Raw genomic sequence first — 24918 nt, forward strand, 5'->3', positions numbered from 1 at the left:
CCGGCTCTGTCCCTGCCAGGCAGGTTAGGTTAAGATCAGGGCTTAAGATTTTTCAATGAAAAGTTCTTCATTTTTCTTACAAAAATTCACATTTGCCATTAGCTTAGGTTTTTACTTTTTTAGTGACACCTGAATTTATGTGATAATCTGAAGTTGTGAAGTGGAGATAATATAAAATATAAAACCCCACCAAAGTGAACGAATTCAGTGTAAAATATGACACACATGGTCCAGTTCCTAAAAGGGGAGCAGTTCCTAGATTCAGCAGATATATGTCGTCCCAAGTGAAACCTCTTTTTTTAAAAAAAACACTAATCTATCTGTTTTTCATGTAACCTACATGGCATTTTCATGCTATATACAAGCTCTGTTTATAAAACTAAACTATTATATAGATCAGCACTTGTGGCTTGTGCGTGTATGTGAGAGAAAGAGAAAAAAAGAGAAAAAACGCTATGCATTGGCTCAGAAAATGATCACATTTGATACTGATCTTATTCAACACAGTCAATGATTGGTACAGTCATTTTCACTTAGCACGAGTACCTGATAAGGGTATATTTCCATCTACATGACACCTGCACATTACCAACTACAAACAATGCAGCAGAGAGAGCAGCAAAACTGCATCTTGGTCCAGACAGGATGGTTTTGTAAGAGTACTCCCTGCATTTGGAGCTGATAATGCAGCTCGGGCACAGGGGCTGCACATATCCTGCACTGGCGTGCCTGCGTTCCGCTGGGCCGGCCTCACCCGAAAGTGCGAATTGAATTAATTAAGATATTTTAAGAGGTGCTCCCTGAACTCTGCCAGTTCCCTGGGGCTCGGGGTTGAAATGTCAGGTGGCAGCATCTGAGTGGTCTTAAAACGCTGCAATTTTTAAAAAATAAAACCCTTGCAATATAAAGATCTCTTTGTCAAATTGGCCACTGGAGGGCAAGGTAATGGCGGGACATAAATGCTAGATGGCCCTGTTACAAGGAGAGGGTCACCCAGGAGAAAAAAAAAATGTTTTATATCTAGAGTTCTGCTCAGATGCTCCAGTCACATTGTGTGGAGGACCTCTCTTTTAAATACAACTTACGGCCTTAAAAAGCCTTGCATATAGTTGGTGCACAGGCTCCTACCTTGCTAGGCCCTCCCATTCTACATTGTAGTACACTAGGTGCATAGTTACGAAGTAGGCCTCATTTCTCTTATGCTCAACAAATTCGGCCTTGGTGCTTGAAGCATTGCTTCGAGAACCTGACTTCATGTAATTGGCCCTCGTAGTTTTCAGCAGTAGAACAAAGCGCAGTCAAAAATAGTTCTACCTTTTTTTTAAAAAAAGTTAATTATTCTTCATTTCAATAACTCGCTCAGATATTATTAGAAATATATTGCTGCAATGTGTTGTTTTATGAAAAATTCACATCAATGCGTCCTCCCAAAGGGGCTTCCTCAGGATCTTGGCTCATTAAATGATACTGACTCACAGCCTCTTTGAAGCGCGTCTGCTTTGTTCATTCTCACAGTGCTTGGTAAACCAATGGTCTGCTCTCCACCTCGAAACACCAGACAGTGCAGTAATCTACCTATTATTAGTAAATAGCAACCGAAAATCCCAAACCATTTTCAATCCATTCCTGCTTAATTTTTGCACCGGTACCACATTTGATTATGTTTATACCTCAGTTGCACACCATTACCTTCTATGCAATGTCTGTGACCTCGATTATCCTCTCCTGGTGCACAGTGCATTGCCATCTAGCGAAAGAATAAGGAAGATTCGAGTTAAGATAGGGGAGTGAATTATCTCTGAAGGTTTTGGGGACCACAGAATTTTTGAGTGCGTCAACATTGGAAAAACCTGCACCGAATCTGCAGGAATTACTAACAATTTTTGATAAGGTTCTATTTGTAGAATGCATTGCCAGAGAGGCCAGGCCTTCAGAAGGATCAGAGCCATATATGCACAAGATTAGATCTGAAGGAATGTATTGCAAGGTACTGCAATCTGGCCCAATTTCAATCAGTGGGCTCCCTCATTTTTTGCAATCTGCCAAACTACAGAAAGTTTAAATTCATTGCAATAAGAAATTAGACAATCTTCTGTTACAATTAAATGGATAAAACAGATTGCGTAACTGTAACTGAACATAACTCGAAAGATCTTAGTGGACCAAACCTCATCCTTTGCTGCTAGTTCATACCAGGTTTATCCAACCCCTCTAACTGACTGGCCCTGCCCTATGTGACAGCCCCCGCCCCCAGGCTTGTCAGCCATCTTGACTGCAATCCACACAAGAAATGGGATTCAAAATCATCAACAAGTCCAAGGACACATACATGCGGAAAACAGTGAACACATGCATATAGCTGCGTACATCTCAAAGGATTCCTCAACACTAATTCATTCCCACAAAAATTTGAATTTTCTCTTCTGACTGCTAACCATCCAAGCTTGCAGAAGATGAGTTCCTGAAATGTCAACACATTTTGTGGTGAGCAGGTTATTCAGTCAACAAGCACTGGCTATATTGTCAAACGTACAAGATGAAATAGTTAGTCTTATGATGATCAATAGAACAACTACTTGCCTGATAAGTAGGTGTTTTATTGGATAAATTTCCTTTTCCACCAATCTACAACTATCTCTTACTCCTTTTATTTCTCTCCATATCCTAGTCCCCTAAAAAAAAGTTCACCAGTACTGATTTCCAGTTCGAGTTCGGTCATTGCCCTATTATGGCTGATTTTGTATCTTCATTTCAAAAGGTGTGAATCGCTCACTAATACATTTTTGTATCTTTGCAAAGTCCGCACTGAGTACGGAAATTCACAGTAACTCCAGATTAGATATAGAATTTCTCGTCTAAATCACGTGAGATACTGTAATACCAAGCGCTCGCTCCAATCTTCACATAAGAAATAATGCTGCAATATCTTAGGTCATTTTTCTTAGCCGCAGGGAGATGGTTATTAGCTTTAGACATACACCCACCCCTGAAAGCATAAAGCTCATGTAAAATCACAATTTGAGGTACAAACATTCTCAATGGGCTACAAATTATTATACATATTAGCTCGACTGATTTTTTTTTTTCCTTTAAAAAGCTAAAATTGACGTCCCTGTCCTGGAGAATATTGTTTGCATATTTTTATTGTTGTTTTAAAAAATGATGAACTGTACTTAAAAAAAAAACTTGCACAAGATGAGGCCACGTATGGATCTGTGCTAATCAGGTTATCCTGTGCTGAATACAAATCTATCTACTGGAGCTTTACTCTTAGGACTGGTCGACACAGGCTAAACTACCTGGAGTTAAGTGCAAGGCGCACAAAGTGCTTCCATGAAGAAGCTAAACATGGGCTCTTGTGTTATAAAATAAAAAAATAGGTAAGCAAGTTTATGTATGTATATTTCTATAGTTTCTACTTACAACTTTCATCTCTGTATACAGTGTGGCACTGGGATTGGTGCAGTTAATGGCATTCTTGAGGCTGTAAACCCCATGGTTCAGCTTCCCTTCCCCACTCAGTAACTGGCAAAGAGTGCTAGCTAAGAGGTGTACTAAATTGTGTGTACTAAAAAAAAAATTACTTTTTGAAACGTTTTATTGTAAGTGGAAATATTTACAACAATTTTTGTTTACATAATTTGAAAAGAAAAGGATTTATGGAGTATCCCTTCCCTCAGGGCCTAGTGGTTGCTCCCATTGAGCAGCTTTTGTGAAGGCTCAAATGAGAGTGGTCAAAATTAACTATACTCCACTGGATTTGAAGGTACCACATGACCCATAACACAGTGGCATGATTGGATGAATGCGAGATGGTGATTTGTAATAATCATATGCTGCCACAGTGCTTTGTATTTACATGCGTTGTTGTGCTTTGACGATGTCATAACATCCAAACTAGAGTTTACGGAGTCCTTCATTTTGGCCAAACTCAACGTCCAAAATTGGACAAGTCAAACGGACTCCTTTAACAAGCAACTTTAAAAAAAAAACAATCTGTAATATTAGTACTGTACCATTTTATCAAAGTTGGTCAGTGTTTCCAAAGTATTATGGTATAAATGATGTCATACTTGCCCAGCTTTAATATGGGGCACTTCAAAATACTGACACATTATTCCTCTGTTTGAACAATTCATCAGAACAGCATTTTCAAAACTGTTCCATAAAAGAACATAAGAACAAGGCGTAGTCACAATATGCCTACGATGTCAGAGACAATGCTGCAGAAAACTCAACTCTCGACTGTGCCCATACAAACGAAAATATGTTTCTCTTAAATGGCACAAAGACTGAAAAACTACTCGTCTCTCTACCTCTAATATACAGGCTGCTATAGAACGATCTGTAAAATTGACGGCAAAGTTTTTAACTGGCATTCCACCACAAGGGTTAAATCTGCTAAAACTATAAATGGTTTTTAAAAAATAACATTCATAAGAAATAACAGCAGATGGTCAAACACCTTTGGGTTACATTCTGTGAACCATCTGAATAAGAATTTAGCTTTTTTATTGTGCAGTTTCCTTCTTTGAAAGCATTGGTACTTGTTGCTGTCTCTGAATGGACACTTTAACTGGGTATCTGCTGCAGGGCAAGTGGTTATTTCAAATTCTCGACACAAGAGATTTTAGTCAAATATATAGGACATGATTGTAGCTTGGAAAAACAGATGGGTTGGGGGCGGGGCGGGGGGGCAGTAACAATTGCAAAAATCTAAAACCTACCCTCAACTCGCCTACTTCCAGTTTTCACAGGGGCAGGACGAGGGGTGGGCAACCAACCCGCTTTTAGGAGGCAGGTTGGGCATTAAAAGCTTTTAAAGGAGGCTGCGCGCCTCCATTTTGAAAACTTTTTTGATTTTAGCCCCTGGGGGCCGGGATTCCCGGGCCTTCTCCTTCATGCCACGTGAGAAGAGGCAAGAAGGCCCGAAACTGCAGGTAAGTGCCTTTATAGCACTGCTTGTGGGCCCGGAGGAACAATAGTGCTTTCCCCAGGCCCAACAAGCCTACCTGCAGCGACCCCCACCACGATCTCCGTCCCCCCCGACGATGTCAGACAGGCCCCCCCCCTCGGTGACCCCTGACCCCTCCCCCCACCCCCATCTAACACTTACCAGTTCACATCCTCTTCCTTCTTCTTCTCCTGTCCGACTGAGAGCCAGCCTGTCAATCAGGTTGGCCTGTTGGATGGGAAACCGGCAAAAAAAAACGACGTCCTAACAGCAAAATCATAAGGACGTCCGTGAAACCCGTACATCCGGTCAGGAATTCGACCTCTCCGCCCTCTTCCCGGCTCTGGGCTAAAATCATGCCCTTAATTTCAGTAACACATATGGATAAATTCACTAGTCCAATACTGGCAATGGGGAGCCACACACAGTGTTCTGCCCCCATCTCTGACCCATGCCCAGGTCAAGTGTGGCATCAATAAGATTTACCCCAGTGGGAGAAGAGGGGACATATAGCTGGCATCTACTCAACACCATGACAGGTAAAGCAGAGACTTGGCCTTGTAAAGGTTAGCTCTCCAGTTTTATTTTAATGCTTGCCAGTGGAAAATGCTGCTTGTTCTCATTCCTTTTTTTTTGAAAAAAGTAGTGTTGCATTTTGTAATTACTTATCGTGCAGACATTCATGATGTGATGAGAATTAGATGGTTGCTGGGAGATGGGAGGAAAAGAAAGGCGCCTAGCAAGCATTAATAGGAGTCATGGAAACTGTTCCAATTGTGACCATATCCCAATTAATCCCAAGGATCATTTCTGTAATGCAAAGGGCATTTAGAGACTGAGCACCAGTATAGTGGAATTACACACAGCTTATAATTGTACCAAATCAGTCAGGACATGGTCTAACCATTGAGAACTCCAAAATTCTGCACATCTAGAAACATCTGAAGTCTTCTTCATTATAAAATTCATACTGCAAGCCTGCATTTGAAATGGGAATACTGTAAAACCTGTTCCGTTCATGGGGAATTTCACAGATTTTGTGGATTCGTTTAAACATCCATAAAAAAATTAATGCAAGCCTTTAATAATACAGCTTTTAGCGTTAAAAAAAGGTCAAATGTATTGACTATCTCTGTCTTTTAAAACCACAAAATTTTAATCCCATGAAACTAAGATGGTTTTAAAGTAATCGAATAAAGCTTCAAATAAGACAAATTGCAAAAAGGCATCAATGAAATTTCTCTGAAATAAGCTTTACACAGAACAACAAAATCAGAAAGGAATATTCAGTTTAAACACAGAGTCAGCCTTTCACAGGATTCACCAGCTGACCTTTCTTCACCCCCCACCCCCCCCAACTCTGTCCTTTTACATCAGGTTAAAAAATCCGGCCACACATCAGGCTAGTAGTATCATAACAGACCATTCACCTCAACACAAGAGGCAGAAGTGAAATAAATCTTCTTTTAAAAAAAAAATCCAAAAAGCCAATTGATTAAAAATTTCTGAACTTCATGCGACATTTAAAAAGAACTTTCTAAAAAAAAAAGTGAGGCACACTTCTTCGTGCACTTTCCCTGTGTTGTTTTTCAGTGGCTGGCTGGAGTTGGGGCAGTTAAGGCCTTCTTCCTCCTTTTTATCAGCAGGGGGTTGCAAGACTCTTCTATCTTTTTGATTTTAATTTGTTCGTAGTCAACCCTCATGGTTGCTAAGGCACTGGTCATTTCCTCCTGTTGTGAAAGAAAACTGTATTAGAATTGAGAACCAGCACCATAGAAACGACAGAAAATATTGTTTTTGTCCTTCTCATTGATGGGGTCCGTGCGCCATGATCGTCCCAGTTGAAAGGATCAGCAGTGACTTACTCCTAAGCCTGTGTCCAGAATGCTCTCCAACTGGCTCCCAAGAGATGCACAGGAGCAGCCTCCAGTAAACTTTCTGTCGAGTTTCTTTTCTTTCCTGAGTGGAAGCATCTGGTCTCTAATGCTGGTACTCAGCATAGCTCAGGTTCGTAACTCATTGCATGCAGAATTGCGGGCACACAATTGTGGGGCGACACCTTGGGGCTCCAACGTGATCTGGCACCCTAACTGAGCATTTGGGCAAATTCACCGATCCCACACTCACTGTCATGCTCGAAGGGAGTGCAGGTTGGAGAACTGGGGTGGCAAAAATCAGTGAGTTTATTCTTGACTTTTGTAAATTTTTTACATTTTGTTAGGGCGGAGAATAGTATAAAGTGAGAATGGATTTGATGCATGCAAGCTTTTTAATAACTCGGGGGTGCGTGATTCAAACTTTGGTGAGGTGTCCACACTGTCACACGCTACAATAGTGTCACTGCAGCATCCATTAGAACTCCTTATATCGTGTTTTAAACACAGAAATATACATCCGTTTCATGGTTTTCTGGTGCTATGTGAAGTAAGCAATATGACTGCAACGAAAAAGGAGAAAATATATCTTTCAGTATTGTATCCAAATGAAACCTTGAAATTGGTGAGGTACATAAATGCAACTATTTTTTATCATTTTTTTTAAAAAGAAGAACTTGAGAAATGATAGTGAGAGGAATTCAACATTGGATTTTTCCTGCATATGGGGCATGTGCTTCCACGGACTCAGCCTGAGATAAACCAGTTTTGCTGACAGTTGTGATACAAGAGTAGACTGAAATCCACTTTTACCTTTACATCTTCCCATAGATCCTTCTCTTCTTTCAGGACCCTACTGGTGTGAAGAGGTGTCTGTGGTACCTGCATTGATTGCTAAAGAAGGGGGGAAGAAAGAACAATATGTCGAGTCATATTCAAAATACTGAATCAAGAAACAAAATGGATGTGACCTGAATCTGCAGGCTACAGGAGCACTTAAAAGTGTTAAATTTAAGTTTGGTTGCTTCGAGGTTCAAATTAGACTGTTATGGTCTCCTTTAACTTGTGAGTCAAGGTACAGTATCTGAAAATTAAAATTAGATTTTCTCTTACATTAGAAATAAAGAAAATTTTATTGTAAACCTTATCGTTGTGAATTTAAAAGGACTGGCTATTAAAAGGAGTTATTGGGGTTTGAGAAAATATTCAGCCAACCAGACTAAGGCTCAATTTTGAAACGGAGCCGGGAAGGAGGCGGGGGGGTCAATTTGAGGTCAGGAAACCCATTAGTACGGGTTTCCAGGGCGTCCTTACGATTTTGACGTAAGGACGCCCTGGAAACCCGTACTAATGGGTTTCAGTCAGACGGGAGACCAGCCAGGGAGAGGATGTCTGCAGGTTAGTCTTTGTTTGCATTGGGAGGGTGGGGGGGGGGAGAAAACAGGGGCCATGGGTGGGCAAGGGGCACAGGTGAGCAGGGGGCTCGCGAGTCATGGGGGATGGGATCGGGGTTCAGTCACGGGGTGGGGGGAGGGTGGGATCAGGGTCATTGCGGGGGTCCACAATCATTGAGGGGGAGGGTTGGGGGATCGAGGTCAGGGGTCCGCGATCGGGAGGGGGGCTGGGCCCACGATGGGGTGGGGGGGGTCAGTGCAGGTAGGCTTGTTGGGCTTGCGGGAAGCACTCCTGCTCCTCCGGGCCCACATGCTGTGCCTTTCTAGGAACCTACCTACAGCCTCGGGCCTTCTTGCCTCCTTTCACGAGGCGTAAAACAGAAGGCCCGGGAATCCCGGCCTCCCGGGGTTGAAATCGGGAATTAGTTAAAAATGGAAGCCTGAAGCCTTCTTGAAAGGTTTTTAAGGCTCCACCCGACTCCTGGGAGCGGGTTGGCCGCCCGCCCCTCATCCTGCCGTGAAAACTGGAAATGGGCGGGTTGGAGGCGGGTCTGAAATGGTGGCAATTTTCAATGCTCCCCACCCCTAACCCACCTGTTTTTTTACTTGTAAAATCGAGCCTCATGTTTCTGTGAAGAATCTTTGAAAGTTTTTCTACATTAATGGTGCTATATATATGTAAGTTGCTGTTAATGCATTTGTCTGAAATTCCTCTCTTGCTATTTTAAAGAAGACTTTAATCCTTCTAAAGGGTTAATATCGCTGCTAAAATAGCAGAAAGGAATTTTAGACAAACCCATTAAGCATTTGGCTGCTAGCATGGCAGGGCTATAATTTTTTTAAATATTTAAAATGGAATGCCCACAGTCCGAGTGCACAAGCAAGAGTCTAAAACAGAGATTCACAATGCGGTCAACTTGGAACAATACTGGCTTTTAGTGCAGACATTATCGGGAGTTGTAAGGGAGCGGGAAGTAAATAGATGTGCCAAGGGAAACAATTCAATATAAATATAATTTTGTCCCTTGGTAGCCAGTTAGGTTATTGACTCATCAAATCAGTCCAGCTGTCGGTAGCTTGAATTATAGTTGGCTATTGACTCATCAAATCTGATAGTCTAACTCTATAGTAGCCTGAATTACAGGAGATAATGCAGTTCCATAGTCATTAGCTATACTTATTATAAAGAACTTCACTTAATAGTACAGAGGAATCGGAAACCTCTTAGCGGTTCTCTCATTGACTCAGTAACTATATCCAGTAAGTAGCCAAGACATAAAGATCTGGTAGGTCCTAGGTTCCATTCCCAATTGGGTTACCTCAGTTTAGGCAAGGTAGCAGTAGGGGCAATACAATTGGCCTCATTGGATAGGGAAGAGGAAAAAAAAACAAAACGAGTGTTTCCAATCCTGGTTGCTATCCAGCAACCCATGCTGGAACTGCACATGGATGGAAGTCTGGTATGGACAGAATGGAGCTCAGTCGTGACCCTCTCCTGCGATCAGATAGCCTGCTAGCTCTCATTGTCTGTAATCGCACAAAAGATGGCCACCTTTACAAGGTTGGGGGAGCTGTGGAATTATATTCCCGTAATGAATTTGAAAGAGGTGGAGAGGAGAAATTTGGCGGAAAAAGGGGGAAGATTCTATAAGGGAAAAGGAAGTAATTTATACTATAGGAATGGCTTCTCTTAAACCCTTAAAGCCCCATTCCGCAATGAATTACGTACATTAATCCACGGATGGTTCATGAATTCCATGATGGTCATGCGCTGTGTTGGTTCAGTCTTCAGGAGATGTCTGATCAGCTGTTTGGCTGAAAAATTCAACATGAACAGATGCAATTTTTTTTTTTACAGACAGGACATCTTCAGAGTATGCAGACCAAGCATTCTGTAAATTGCAATTAATTACTGTCAATTACTGTCAGCAGTAAAATAGCAAGAAAAAGAATTAGCTCCATTTCGCTTTATTCTGTGTAATACACAATGCGACTGAACATACTGTTGTATGAGGTGACAAAAACACAACTGGAGTCAAAATCAAAGTCAAATCCACTGATATGCAAATCCCATATAAGCAATCTTTACCAAGTGAATTTCTGTCCTACTTAGCCCTGGTGTGCTCAGTCTGGTTATGCACAAGTCTGGTTAAATTTAACTCCTTTGCCTATCTGGATCTTCTGTGTAGAACAAGACCTAAAACACATTTCAGTGCTGTGCCAGGATGTTTCCGTCTTTAGAGCTTTTAAGTTTATGATCTTTTTGATCCCATTTCAGGAGAGGAACCACTTGTGCCATGCTCCCCACCTTTTAGACTCCATGTTGGGAGCCAGGCTCTGTCATGGTGCTGGTCTCCCCTGCACTGAAAGAGCCAGAACACAAACTGAACTGTTGAAATTGGGAGATACTATTTAGAATCATAGAATCTTACAGCATAGAAGGAGGCCATTCAGTCCATCATGCCTATGCCAGCTCTTTGAAAGAGCCATCCAATTTGTCTCATTCCCCTACCCTTTCTCCATAGCCATGATGTTAGTTAGTGATTTGGTATGGCGAGCATTCTGTTTTGGCTGGAAGAAAGATTGACCATACGGAAAATATAAACCCCTCGGGGATTAACAGTGATAAATGTTTTATAGTCAATTTCTCTATCTAGCAGTTATATGGAAACATTACAATGAGGACCTCTGCCTTTACAACGACAAGGATTAAATATGCTTTACTAAAAATGTAGCATTTACACAATGGCCTGTCATTAAAATCTCACCATGGTGTCAGCAGCTACTATCATCTATAAATGTAAGTTAATGTATTATCATTGCCATGGGCCAGGCTTGTGTTTTTTTCGCAATATAATCCACATTAAACAAACCAGATCTGTGTAGATGTTAACATTCTTTAAAGAACGATTCACATTCACTTTAGTAGATTGTCTAAATACCAGTCACTGCACTCCAAAATTAATTCATTGCCTGAAGCTTTTTGAGATGATTCAATTATATGACAGAACTTTTATAAAATGCAGGCATTTCTTTTTTAGATAGTCTTATTGCGCACAATAGGTACTATATCAGGGGGGTAACTGACTGTATCACAAGCTATAAAAGTACAAAAGTACAGAATTTAATTTTAAACTACTGTACTTCTTAAAACAAGCAGATTGGGATTTTGATTCTCCTTTAAGCAGACAGATAGGGCTATTGCTCTCCATTTTTAACATGCTACCAGTTTTAAAATACCATTTTACAATTCAGCATTGTTTGGTTACTGCAAGGTTAAGGATGAGGGAATGTTATACACATATATATTTATTTATTTGGTGAAATATAAAGAGTCAGGTATTTCAAGTCAGTTTAAGGAAAGCTGGATTACCCTCCTCTGACACTTCTGACCACTCCGGATTGGGGAATTCGTACTGTCCCATTCGGATTCGTTTCTTCATTCCAGGTGAGATGGCCAGTCCATGGTTAGAATAGAATGGAGGATAGCCACACAACCTATGGATTTATTTTTTAAAAAGGGTTATACAGATACATGACAGGTTAAAACACAGCAGAACTGAAGATTATCTTTGGACAATAAGTAATACATTTAAAACTGTGTAATCAGTGGCTGTCGATACCACCACTTTCGATACAACTATCTTTCAGTTCAAGCAGTACATTTTCCCTATTTAAAAAGTAAAATCTATTTGTCAATGAAGGAGAGAACCGACACAGGATCTGTACAATGCTTGACTGGTCTCGTTGTGAGGCATGATCGGCAATTATATCTGATCTCAAATTGCTCCAATGTTCTTACACAAGGTTTATTTGTGTCAAATCTATGCATCTAGTAATGTAAAATTATAGTGTACAGTTGGTCAAATTTCACTGACCACTCCAGAGACTTGAGCACAAAAATCTAGGCTGACACTCCAGTGCAGTACTGAGGGAGCGCTGCACAGTCGACAGTACCATCTTTTGGATGAGACGTTAAACCGAAGCTCCATCTGCCTTCTCAGGTGGATGTAAAAGATCCCATGGCACTTGACGAAGAGCAGGGGATTTCTCCCCGGCGTCCTGGCCAAAATTTATCTCTCAACCAACATTACTAAAACGGATTATCTGGTCATTATCACATTGCTGTTTGTGGGACCTTGCTGTGTGCAATTTTGGATGTTGTGTTTCCTACATTACAACAGTGATTACACTTCAAAAGTACTTTATTGGCTGTAAAGTGCTTTCCGACATCATGAGGTCCTGAAAGGCTCTATATAAATGTAAATCTTTGTGTTCTGATAGCTGCACCATGAAAGATGATGAGGGCAAGATCTAGGTTGAGTACGTGTGATTTTCATGATTTTAAAAAAAAAACAGATTCCATCTAAACTGCAACATTGTATTATTACAGTTTCAAACATCAAGTAAGTCATACTGACACAGTTTGCTGCAGATGATGGAAAATGACAAGAGTTGCTACTGCACTGCAATACCAAACCATCGAGACAGCTTTCTGTTTCGACCAATGCAAAAACTGAATGGATTGCATTTTGGTCATCTGACAAACTTCCAGCGTGAAAATTTCATATGTATAACTGCATGAAAAAAACACTAACTGGTAGCATTATGCTGAGATAAGATAGAAGGGTGCTACCCAAGTATTCCATAGGTAGATGAACCTGTAATCCAGTTTCTATGGTATACTGTTGCGGTTGCCATCTTTATTGAATGCATCTTATCTGTCAAGTTTTGATACAACTGTGAACTTATCAGCCTAATGTGCAAAATCAAAACCTCAAACTAGTCAGTCAGAGTGAGAGAAAAAAATGATATTCATTGGCACACTGCACCAGATAGATCATCAACAGATATCGATAATATTAAAAATACAATTGCTTGATGCAAATTCAGCTGTGAATTATTGAGATTATATATGCATTACATGGCCATATTAATTTTTGATCATCTCTTTTTAATGGCACTGATCTTGACTCTTCAATGAAAATGCCAACTGAATGGCATAACTCAGCATGAGCACCCCTTTTTGCTTTTATGTGGCAATACTGTTGAGTAGAAGAACTGAAACACAGGTCAATACACTTTCAGAACAAATACATCAACCATTTCAAAAGGAAATTCATGACTTCAAGTCAGCTATAGTTTAGCAATACAAGAAAAGCTTTTGCAGAAGCAAAGTCACCAGTGTTGGAACTCTCAGAAGGTATGGGGATAATACGTCAAAATCATAAACAAACTTTTCACTGTGTAGCAGGGATCTGTAGTTTTAACAATTTTTTCAGGTTTTCCCACTCCACAAGAAGCTACTCAACTGACCTCAATAAGCAGCTCCACTGAAAATAGCATTAGCAGCATCCCTTTCCTGTGCTGGTTGCTGATCGGGAAGCATCTGGTCCTGGAAAATTCAGGTCCAACCGAATAATGAATCTTCCCAACTCAGACACTTTCACAGGTTAGCACCAACAAAGGGAAAGTGCATCAACATATGAATTTCACAATGGAGCGACTTATTGATGATTTAGGAATCGCTGGTGTGAGTTGAGCAGCCCCGAGTGGGAAGCTCCGAAGTGATGGCGAAAAGTCGATGACAAAATTACAAACCTACCCTGTGTGGAAGGAGGTAATTTTGCTAACTACTAGCAGATCCCCCATGATGTCGCTCACAGTGAGCTCAGAATTAGGTGGGATTTGGAAGTGGGAAGTGATGCAAATCTCAACTGAAAGACTTTGGAAAGAAGCTTGTAAAAAAAAGAAAATCACCCTAAATAGCGGAGAAAGTGTTTTTTGATTGATTCTGGAAAATAAATAGATAGTGGTTTTCTTATCCACTGGAGACAGATATAAATAAATAAAGCTACTCCATCACACACTACATAAACAAACAAACTTTGGCAACTTTTGTGATGGGAATCACTCTTGAACAAGCTACCTGCAGATGAATAGCTTGCCCAGCAAGCTTGGCCAAAAGCACACTTAGTTAGGGAGTGCAAAATCCGATAAGGCAGCAGCTTACCCAAACAACGGCAGTTGTGGGTTGTAGCAGAGAAGTGAACTAGTTGTTCACAATGGCTGTTCCTTTGATGCTGAAGGTTTGAAGGCCCTGCTGCAGGAGGTGATTTTAATACCTCCGATAAAATAGTGGACAAAGGAATTTGATATGAATACATTAAGCATTCATATGGTAATATCGCACAGCGCAAGTTCCAGTCATGTACTACTTAGAGGAAGTATTTTATACTGGAAATTTTCCCCTCGCTTGCTCTTCTTCAGGTATACCTTTTAATTTTTGTCACCTAATGCATAAATGAAGAAAAGAACTATTTGAAACTTACAGAATGTACATTATTACACCCAAGGACCACATATCACATGATTTGTCATACTTTTCAGGCCCAAGAACTTCAGGAGCTGTAAAATAAAGAAAAAACATAAGTTAGTTGTATTGGCCCATCACTGTTGGATTAGTGACTGCGGAAGTTCAAGTGTTATAGTACATAAAAATACATAGAAATTACGAAAAGGAAACAGGCCATTCGGCCCAACTGGTCAATGTTGGCATTTACTCGCTGCACGAGCAAATACTTCTAATCCCCTTTGCCCACCCGGTTCCCATACCGCTTCCACCCCTTTTCTTTGATCCACCTATCTAATCTGATCGTGCAAGTTGACATAGTTATAATGTACAGCTTATCACAGGTTTGAAGCCCATGTTTCTAAACTTCAACGGTCACTTTGGCTGGTGGAATGAACGCTATTAATGTGAAAGAGCAAACAGGGGGTTCATACGTAATGCACCTTGGAAAAATTGACTAGTGCAAGGAGCTGACTACTTAACAGCAGGTCAAAGTTTAAGGAAATCAAATTTCCTGGAAATTCCCTACCTACAGCTGACTAGAGGAAAAAAAATGAAAGGTAGATCACCTCCTCCTACAGATTAAATAGTCTGCATTGGCCCTGAATATGAGGTCTAGGGTCAACAATAAGGAAGAGACTGTGGTAAACAATACTAAAACCTCTGACTGGATACTTGTCTGTTGAATCGCTCAGTAAAGAAACAGGTGACAGTGGGGTGGATGGAGGGTCAAATGGGTCACGTGCCCACCCTGTGTAAACTACTAACTCTTCCATTTCACACCACACCATTCTAGAGGAATACACCCATGACTGACCCACCCTCCTGATTTGGATCATTTCTCTGAAGCTAGAAAGATAGAGATTGAAATAACCATCATCAATTTCCCCTCTCCCCTTGCTTACTGCAAACTCTGTTCCACTCAAGAGTTTTGTATTCCTAGTCATTGCATAACAAGATCATTTACATACACATATCCTGTGATACCAAACCAGTCAAGAGAAACTACCACAGTATCACTTTCCCAACTGCATTCTTGACTCATTGGAGTTACTCTCATTGACCAGTCTTGAACCCTTGGATCAAACATCCTATCTTGATATGATTTGCAAATTTCAATACCACTCCCTCTAGGTCTATGTCCAAATCATTGATACTCAGAGTTAACAGAAGTGGCCCAGAACCGAACCCTGTGGGACACCACTACCCACTTCCAACCACTCTGAAAAACTCCTACTTCCGGTTTCTCCCTTCTAATCAATTTTTAATCCAGTTTGCTATCCTGCCCCTAATTCCACACCACTTAATCTTCTCTAGTAATCCTCTGTGCGGTACCTTGTCATAGGTTTCCCTAAACTCCATGTACACTGCATTTCCCCCATTTACCATATTTATTACCTCCTCAAAGAATTCCATCAAGCACAATCATCCCTTTTGCAAACCATGCTGACTACTTCTAACTATTTTCTCTTTATTTAGATATTTGGTAATTTCATCCTTAATTAAAGACTCTAACATTTTCGATACTACAGATGTTAAAGCTTACTGGCCTGTAATTATCTGGAATAGCTGTCTCCCTTTTCAAAAATGAGTACTACGTTGGCCACTCTCCAGCCCTCCAGCTAACATCCACATTCAATACTGCCCTAAAATATAATTTTTAGGGCCTTTGCAATTATGCCCCCTCAGGATCCTTGGGTGTATCCTGTCGGGTCCTGGCAATTTGTCTTCCTTCAGCTTAGCTAACTTATCTAAAATGTTCCTTTTATCCATCATACTATTGTTCATCTCACTCTCAACCACTTCAGGATTCACCTCCTCTCCAATATCTGTTACTTTATTAAAGGCCGATGCAAAGTATCTACTAAATACCTGCACCATTTTTTGATCATCTATATACTGACCATCCTCTCCTCTCGAGGATCCCACCTCACTTTTAACAATTCTGTTATAGAATCATAGAAAGGTTACAGCACGGAAGGACGCCATTCGGCCCATCAACTCTGCAAGAGCAATCCAGCTAGTCCCACTCCCCTGCCCTATCCCTGTAGCCCTGCAATTTTTTTTCCTTTCAAGTACTTATCCAGTTCCCTTTGAAGGGCGTGACTGAATCGGCCTCCACCACCCCCTTAGGCAGTGCATTCCAGATCCTAACCGCTCGCTGTGTAAAAAAAAGTTTTTCCTCATGTCACCTTTGGTTCTTTTGCAAATCACCTTAAATCTATGCCCTCTGGTTCTTGACCCTTCCGCCAATGAGAACAGTTTCTCTCTATCTACACTGTCTAGATCCTTCACTATTTTGAATACCTCTATCAAATCTGTTGTTACTTATAGAAAATACTTTATTGTTGCTTTTGATGTTTTTTGAAATTTTTCCTCATATTTCTTAGCTTTCCTTAACTTTTCTTATTTTCTCAAATTCTTCTTCAGGCTTTTCATTTTTACTCTTATAGTTCTCATAGGCCGCCTTCTTCAATTTTAAATAGTTTCTAACCTCTTTATTTATCCATGGCACCCTAAAACTATGAATAGTTTCTTTCCTTTTTAATGGGATATACTTATTCTGTAACTCTGCAATCTCACTGTTGCTCTACAGCCAATTTCTCCTTCCACCTCATCTCAGCTAGGTTGCGCCTCACCTTCCGAAAATCTGCCCAATCCAATCAGGTGTTCCAGTTTTTGCACTGATATTTTCCCTTTCCAGTTGGATCTTAAACTTATCATATTGTGGTTACTGCTCCTAAGGTGCTGACCCACATTTAGTTCATCTATCTGATTTATTTCTTTACTCATAACCAGTTCTAGCAATGCCTTTGCCTTTGTAGACCTACTAACATACAGCTTGAGGAAGGAGTCCTGTGTGCATTTTAGGAATTCCATTCTCTCTTAATTTACTCTCTGTCCCAATTGATAAGTGGGTAACTAAAATCTCACTGAACAACAATTCTGTTATACCTGTTTATCTCTCTAATCTGACTGCAGATTTCCTCTTCCATTTCCTTCCCACAATTTGGAGGACTGTAATACACCCCTACTAATGTAACAAGCCCCTTTGATCTTTGGCCTCTAACCATATTGACTCTGTCTGTACTCCTCCTTCATCTACATCAACTCTCTCTACATCAAATGTAAGGAATCTTACAACACCAGGTTATAGTCCAATTGTTTAATTTGAAAATCACAAGCTTGCTTGTGATTTTCAAATAAAACAGTTGGACCATAACCTGGTGTTGTAAGATTCCTTACATTTGTCAACCCCAGTCCATCACCAGCATCTCCACATCAACCTCTCTACATCAGGTATTCCCTCTTTTATAAATATTGCCACTCTGCCTCCTTTCTTAACTTTTCTATCCCTCCCAAATATATTGTGCCCCGATTTGTTTATTTTCCATTATTGCCCAATTTTCAGCCAGGTTTCTGTTAATGTTATTAAGTTTAGATCTTCCTGTAAAATAACTGCCCCAAGTTTATATCCCGTGGTCTGCACATTTCAATACATGAATTTTAATCATTGTTTGCTTTCTTAAAAAAGTCTCTTTCCCATGATTTTTTTTCTCCATTCTACGCCCGACCTTTACTTCAAACTTTCCCCAGTTATAATCAGCCCATTTGATTTAATTCCTCTACACCATATCTCGCTTGCTAAATTGTTTTTTTGCACGAATATTATCCTCATCTAATTCTCCTTTCTTTAATAGCTGTTCTTGGTTGGTTTCATTTTCCTAGCCGCCCTCCTTCTTAGTTTAAACACCTCGTCACTTCTCTCGGTTGCGCATTAGTTGCAATGCATCAGGCCTCACAGGAAGTACGCTGAATAAAGTTGTGGTAAACAGAGTAAAACTTAGCTCTCATTAATGCACTTTCAGTGTGCTAGCAATAATGTCAGCCCTGAGGAGTTTAAAATGGCAGCTTCAACATAGGAGCGATACAAGCAGTGGAAATGTTGCCGCCAATGTCATCATTTTCCCACGTTCAACAAGCTGAATTCAGCAATTCATACAGGTACTGAAACTTGGACATTATGTTAGGCACTCTAATATATTTGAGCTGACAAGCGCGAAAGGCAAGGACTGGTGCAATAATAAAGGAAGCATTAATCTTGGCGTGAAACAGTGAACTCTTTCATTAAAAAAAAATTATTTGCCACATCATGATTTTATGACAAGAGTTTCACCCATCGAGGGACGTCTGAATGACTAACTGCAGCAAGACTTTCGAAACTTAACATCTTAAAAAAAACTATGTTGCGAAAGAGTTTCACTGTAAATGGTCATACGGTTATGCCTGGTGAAGTCGAACGTAGCAACTTACCCACATAATATGGTGTGTAGCAAGGAGTGGCTAATGAATTGTAGCTGGTGGTTTCTTTGGCAAAGCCGAAATCTGTTAGTTTTAGAATAGCATTGGGTCTTTTGGTGGTGTACAACAAATTTTCTGGCTGCAGAAGAAATACAAGAGTTTTTAAATTGAAAAAAACACCGCAAAAACAAGCTGTTAATCTTTAAACTCCAACATGCTTTATTCGGAGCTATTGCATTTAATTGAGCTTTTAATAAAGCTGATTACAGTTTTCACACACCAAAGAATTTTTTACAATTATTGGGCCCATTCATAAACTTGGGAAGAGATAAATATTGCGTAACACAAAGGTGACAGTGTTTGGATGGTTTAAAAAAAACACTTTCACTTGTGGCAAGGTGAATGCCCAGAGAAGTGAGCAATGCTCTCAAACATCCCCCACAGAAAACATTGGCAACAATGACTTTCAAAATCATTCAAAAGGGCTGCGCCAAAATGATTAGAATGAAACGAAGCAGCTACAGGAGCTGATAGTAACAGAAAATATGTTTTATTCTAACCAATCCGATAATGATAGAACACCTCTAACCTGCTGACCTATGAAAAAATGCAAACTGTGTGCACATCCCAACAGTGGAAATCAAAAGGTCGTTGCTGAATTAAGAATAATTACTTTTTTTAAATGGGCATCAAAACAAGGACTGTTAGTGTTGAGGAATGGAACTCTTCGCACCTCAAGCACCCATTGTCAACATCAAAAACTCGCAGGTAAAAGTACAGCATAGCCAAATGCATAGTAAAGCTCCCTCCACTCTGCCCAAGAAAGTGCCTCAGTCCCAAACCTCCGAAGGGCATCCATAGTTCGTGAATAACACTTTTTGGAGTGAGTTAGTGCCAAATCTGTTTGTGCTATAGACTATGCCCACTAGAATCTGGACCGAGACTGGATTTCACATAGGATCGAACACTGGATTTGAACCAACGTCCCAGAAGTGAAAGGCAGTGTCTAATCTACTGCACTAGCCAGCCCCCTCTTCAAAAAAAAAGTTTTCTTTTCCATTATGTGAACTAAAGAGAAGACCTGAATTTCAACTTCCATACAATGACGATCACCAGCCCCCCACTCCCGCCATCAAATTTTCAGTAGTCCTAATGCTCTTCATAAGATGTCTGTCTATTATAGCAACCTATTACACAACAGGCTCCCTCCTCCTTGTCTCACTGCTTGATCAAATTCTATCACTCCTGTCAGGAATTAACTAAGATTGCCTACTTGCTACTACCTTTATCATTCTTCAAATGTAGACATCTCCACACACTACATTCACACTCTACTTTCCCTTTGCTAGAGAATGTGTGGAATCTTGTATCACTCCCTCCTTTTTCTGATTGAGGGCCAAATCAAACAGATGGGTGCTACACCAGCAGAGCCTTGTACTGCACAGCAACAAGGGGCTCACAAAGACAACATCCCAATGTGAAAACCAATTAAAAGGGACATAAGTAATGTTTTTTTTCCCCAATTGGAACATGTTCCACATTCCTGGCAAATCCAGTGTGTGGAGGATCCTCTCCACTCAAAGAATGAAAATGATCTTATCAATTAGGTAATCTATATCCAATGATGGGATACACTCTCATCTGGGCTCATTAAATAAAGCAACATTAATTATCAATCCATTTATTACCATTAGGACTGCAGACCAATGTTGATGTTGATAAAGGATTACTTGTACTGAAACTGGGTATTAATAGAAAGAAGTGTTTCACAATTGCTGGTTTCCTGTAAATTTATTAGTAACAACTGGGACAATTTGTACAGCCCTTGAAAATCGGACATAGAAACAAAAAGAACAAGATTTCTTCATTCCAATGGGTTTTCAATGTTATTTGATACTATGGTATAAAATTAGCCGAACAGTGAAACCATGAAACAAAACCATTTTTTTTTAAAAGATGAACACCAGATGACTGATTAATCAATTGAACTTATCTAATCAGAAGGACAAGCTTTCACAAGTGCACAGAAGAACATAAAGGAAAAAATTACAATATAATCATTGTCTTATCACAGGATATTAAATGAACCATTTTTTCCCGGAGTTAATAGAGAATGCAAAATTAAACCAAAACCTTGCTGAAACAAGTGGAGATTCGGTACACATCTAGGAGGTGGCAAAAGGAGCTTTTAAAAGAGATACTGCCAATCAGTGCACACAGGCAGTCAATATGGGCATGTAATTCTAGATCTGCAATATTAGGAAATGGTCAGATTTGTGGTTTGCTGGCCTGCTGATGCAGGTGGTTCACCATGTCCAAGTGGGTGTTCAGACTGCTCTTCACCCATACACTTAAACCTAATGGACTATAAGCTTCTGCTTACCTTCACATCTCGATGTGCAATGTTCACTGAATGTAGGTGTTGTACTGCTTCCCCAATGCTTTTCATGATTTCTGAGGCCTCTGTAGAAGATGCAGAGGCACAGTACATTACTCCTGTTTTTAATCCTGCATTTGTTTTTCCCTGTATAACTTCCATCGTTCCTCTTTTTGCTAAGAGGATAGGAAGGTGATCTGGACAGTTGAGACTTCTAATTTCACTTCAGGATCTGCTGACAGTAGGTGCACATCTGTTGTTTAGGAATATCTGGTCATCCCCCCTTCATCTCCAACCCCAGAGATGGCAACAAAACAATGCAATAGCTTTCAGCAAACAAACCTAATAAAGTGGGCAGGCGGATCCTAGGGGCTGTCCATAACTCGATTTCCAATAGACCCTCCCTAAAACCCACCTCTTTGGCCAAGTTTTTGGTTATCCCTCCTAATATCTCATCTTTAATATGCTTATGTAAAGTGCCTTGAGACATTTTTCTATGTTAAAGGTGCTATATAAATGCAAGTTGTTATTGTACTATTGTGGGGAGGGGATGTTACATGCACAATCATCAAAAATCATAACTTTTATAGCGTTTGAGATGGAATGAACAAAAATGGCTGCTGTTTGAACTATTGTGAAAAAGTCGAGCACATGGAAGTCCCCTGATTATAATACAGAAATAAATGCATCGGATGCCACCAACAGTAACAATAAAGAACTACTAGGGTGACAGGTCAGCTCTGCCTCTTTGTAGAGGTTGAGCCTCATTTTATCTCTGTGATATTACTTATTAGTGCAGAACCACTGACCATCAGCAATACTCTAGCAAGTTACTCATACTGAATCTGTTAAAGATTGGATAAAGTTTAGCATTTACCTCTTTCTGTGAATGCCTGATCCCCTCGGTCCTGGATTCTGCTAAACAACTCACCTCCTTCCATACTGCAAAAAAAAATCGTTGCAAGGTTAAAAATGACAAAGGAAATTAAGTTGATGGGTTGAAATCAAGCTGGACAATATTAATGGCGAATGTGTTAGCACATTCACATGACATTCCTTTGTCCCCTCCTTAACGAAGGTAATAACACATTTAAAATTTTAAAAATTGTTAAGTCAGCAGACAAAGGAATGTGACATAAACACGTGTCTAGTACTAGTATCACAAAATGTGATTTCAACCCAATAGGATATTGACAGGATGTTAAGAGTTTGACATTATTGACTTTCTCTCCAGCGTAGGAGGGCTCCCATCTCATTAAGGCAGGTCTGTCTGCCTCCTGGGAGTCTGTGCTAGACGTTCCTTATTGATAGATAGAGATTTTTGTATTAACATAGCAGAGATATATATATATATATAAATAAAATATATATATATTTATCTGCTATGTTAATACGAAAAGCTTTCGAAGCGAATGATGTGTATAAATATAACAGCACGAACTTTTACAGATACTTCAATTTAAAAAAAAATGTATTTCATCAGTCAGATATATAGATTAGAAGTTCAGTGAAAGAAAGAATAATTAAACCTGACCCTCCCTAAGGACTGAAGCAATATTGTGCAGGAAACAAAAGATAAACTTGAAAAAAAAACATTTTGTTTTGTTTTAGCCATGAAGGTAGTGACTCAAACTAGGGGCATATTCCACATGTACCAGCAACCTCCAGTCTTCCTTTATGAGCTTAAGACAGGAAGGGTCGGCAGGCTATTCTACTGTACAGACGTAACAGTCAAACCCAATCCGCCCTGCACTTGATGTCCACCAATGGATACTTCACAGCAGGAAGCACTGGACAGAGGTCAACAATTAGCCAATTCTTTTTAACCCTCTCAAGCCCAAGGACCCTGAAGATGATTGCAGTGACTGACCTGATACAGATTCGCTAACTCAGCAAAGACCAGGGGCTCAATTTTAAAACGGAGCCAGGAAAGGGGCAGGGGGGTCAAATTGAGGTCGGGAAACCCATTAAGACGGGTTTCCCGGATGTCCTTACGATTTTGACGTAAGGAGGTCTTTTTTTTTGTCGGTTTCCCGTCCGACTGACCGGCCTGATTGACAGACCGGCCTCAGTCAGACAAGAGGCCAGCCAGGGAGAGGACGTGTTCAGGTAACTCTTTGTTTGTATGGATTGGGGGGAGGGGGGGGGGGGGGGGCACGGGCAGGCATGGGCTGGCACGGGGGTCGTGAGTCATGGGGGAGGAGGATCGGGGAGGGGTCCGCGATCGGGATGGGGGGGGTGCAGGTAGGCTTGTTGGGCCTGGGGGAAGCACTCCTGCTCCTCCGGGCCCACAAGCTGTTAGTCTCGGGCCTTCGCCTCCTTTCATGAGGCATAAAACAGAAGGCCTGGGAATCCCGGCCTCCCGGGGTTGAAATCGGGAATTCGAGAAAAATGGAGGCCGAAAGCCTCCTTGAAAAGTTTTAAGGCCGACCCGACTCCTGGGAGCGAGTTGGTCGCCCGCCCCGGTGAAAACCGGAAATGGGCGGGTTAGAGGAGGGTCTGAAATGGTGGCAATTTTCAATGCCCCCCACCCCCAACCCACCCATTTTTTTAAACTTTGAAAATTGAGCCCCAGAGATCAAAACTATGATCTTCCTTCTCTGTATCGCTCAATGCCATACCATGTGGTATCTTTTCTCACTAAAACACTATTAAAAAAAAAAAAGCTGAAGTGTGACAAATGCTGAAACAATTTTTGGCTCCTGATGCCGCTCAGATACTTTTTTAATTTTTTAAACAAATGCCTTTGCTCCCATTTTTTGTTGCTCCATCCTTTCTTTTTATTATCGTAGGTACAATTTTCCAACTTCCCACTTCTGGCAGGGAGCCTCACCTGGAGGGAATTTAGACTGGAAATCTGGAAGCACACTGCCCATGATTTTCCAATATGCGCTTTCGGCAGGCAAGGCTTCCCTTCTGGAGCACAAAGTCAGAAAGTAACTCCTCGTGCCATTGAGGCATCTGTGGGGCAATGTGATCTATTCCCCTTCAATTTGTGGAAAATCACCGGGGGCTAAATTGGGCCACATAGCGCTTGTTGTGTAGGCGCTACGCGGACTCCTAAGGACCCAAAATGGCGTCCGAGATGCGTGCGCACACTTCCAGCGTGATGTGCACAAGGCAACGTATTGGTAAAGGCGTTTGCGCACGCGCATTTAACGAACGCCGACAGCATGTAAAGTAGGGAGATTATGCGGTGGATCAGTGTGCAACACTGACTTAAAAAGGGACAGATGCGATTTTGGAACTCCACGCTCCAGCCAACACACTGTCTTAACCTCACACAGCTGATCAAGCCTTAAAGGGCATGGATGACCCCCCAGCAGCGCTATTTAAAGGGATCATGCAGGAGTTACAGGTTTGTGTTGGATTATTGCTTCTGGCTGCTGATGCATTTGCACCTGTTTTTGGAGGTCTCCAATACTTGAATACTAGGACTTGTGGACGTAACTCAAAAATTAGAGCCAGGACTTTCAAGAGTGAAGTTAGGAAACACGTCTACACGCAAAGGGTGGTAGAAGTTTGGAACTCCCTTCCGCAATTGGCATTTGATGCTAGCTCAATTGTTAATTTTAAATCTGAGATTGATAGATTTTTGTTAACCAAAGATATTAAGGGATTATGGAGCTAAGGCAGGTATATGGAGTTATATCACAGATCAGCCA

At 40.8% G+C, this 24918-nt stretch overlaps 1 protein-coding gene across 1 annotated transcript in view; it reads right to left on the bottom strand.

The window, feature by feature from the left end:
• Positions 1-5512: 5512 nt before the first annotated feature.
• LOC137344501 (MAP kinase-activated protein kinase 2) overlaps positions 5513-24918 on the bottom strand; it is a 175754-nt gene continuing 156348 nt past the window's right edge. The window contains exons 3-10 of the mRNA XM_068007535.1: positions 22131-22195; positions 21260-21339; positions 18889-19015; positions 14555-14630; positions 11596-11720; positions 9952-10037; positions 7642-7722; positions 5513-6684 (exon numbers count right to left, since the gene is read on the bottom strand). Coding sequence (XP_067863636.1) covers positions 6544-6684; positions 7642-7722; positions 9952-10037; positions 11596-11720; positions 14555-14630; positions 18889-19015; positions 21260-21339; positions 22131-22195 — 781 coding nt within the window. The 3' untranslated portion in view covers positions 5513-6543. The remainder of the gene's footprint in view (positions 6685-7641; positions 7723-9951; positions 10038-11595; positions 11721-14554; positions 14631-18888; positions 19016-21259; positions 21340-22130; positions 22196-24918) is intronic.

The sequence above is a fragment of the Heptranchias perlo genome, chromosome 27 (assembly GCF_035084215.1).
Source record: "Heptranchias perlo isolate sHepPer1 chromosome 27, sHepPer1.hap1, whole genome shotgun sequence".
NCBI classification, from domain to species: Eukaryota; Metazoa; Chordata; class Chondrichthyes; order Hexanchiformes; family Hexanchidae; genus Heptranchias; species Heptranchias perlo.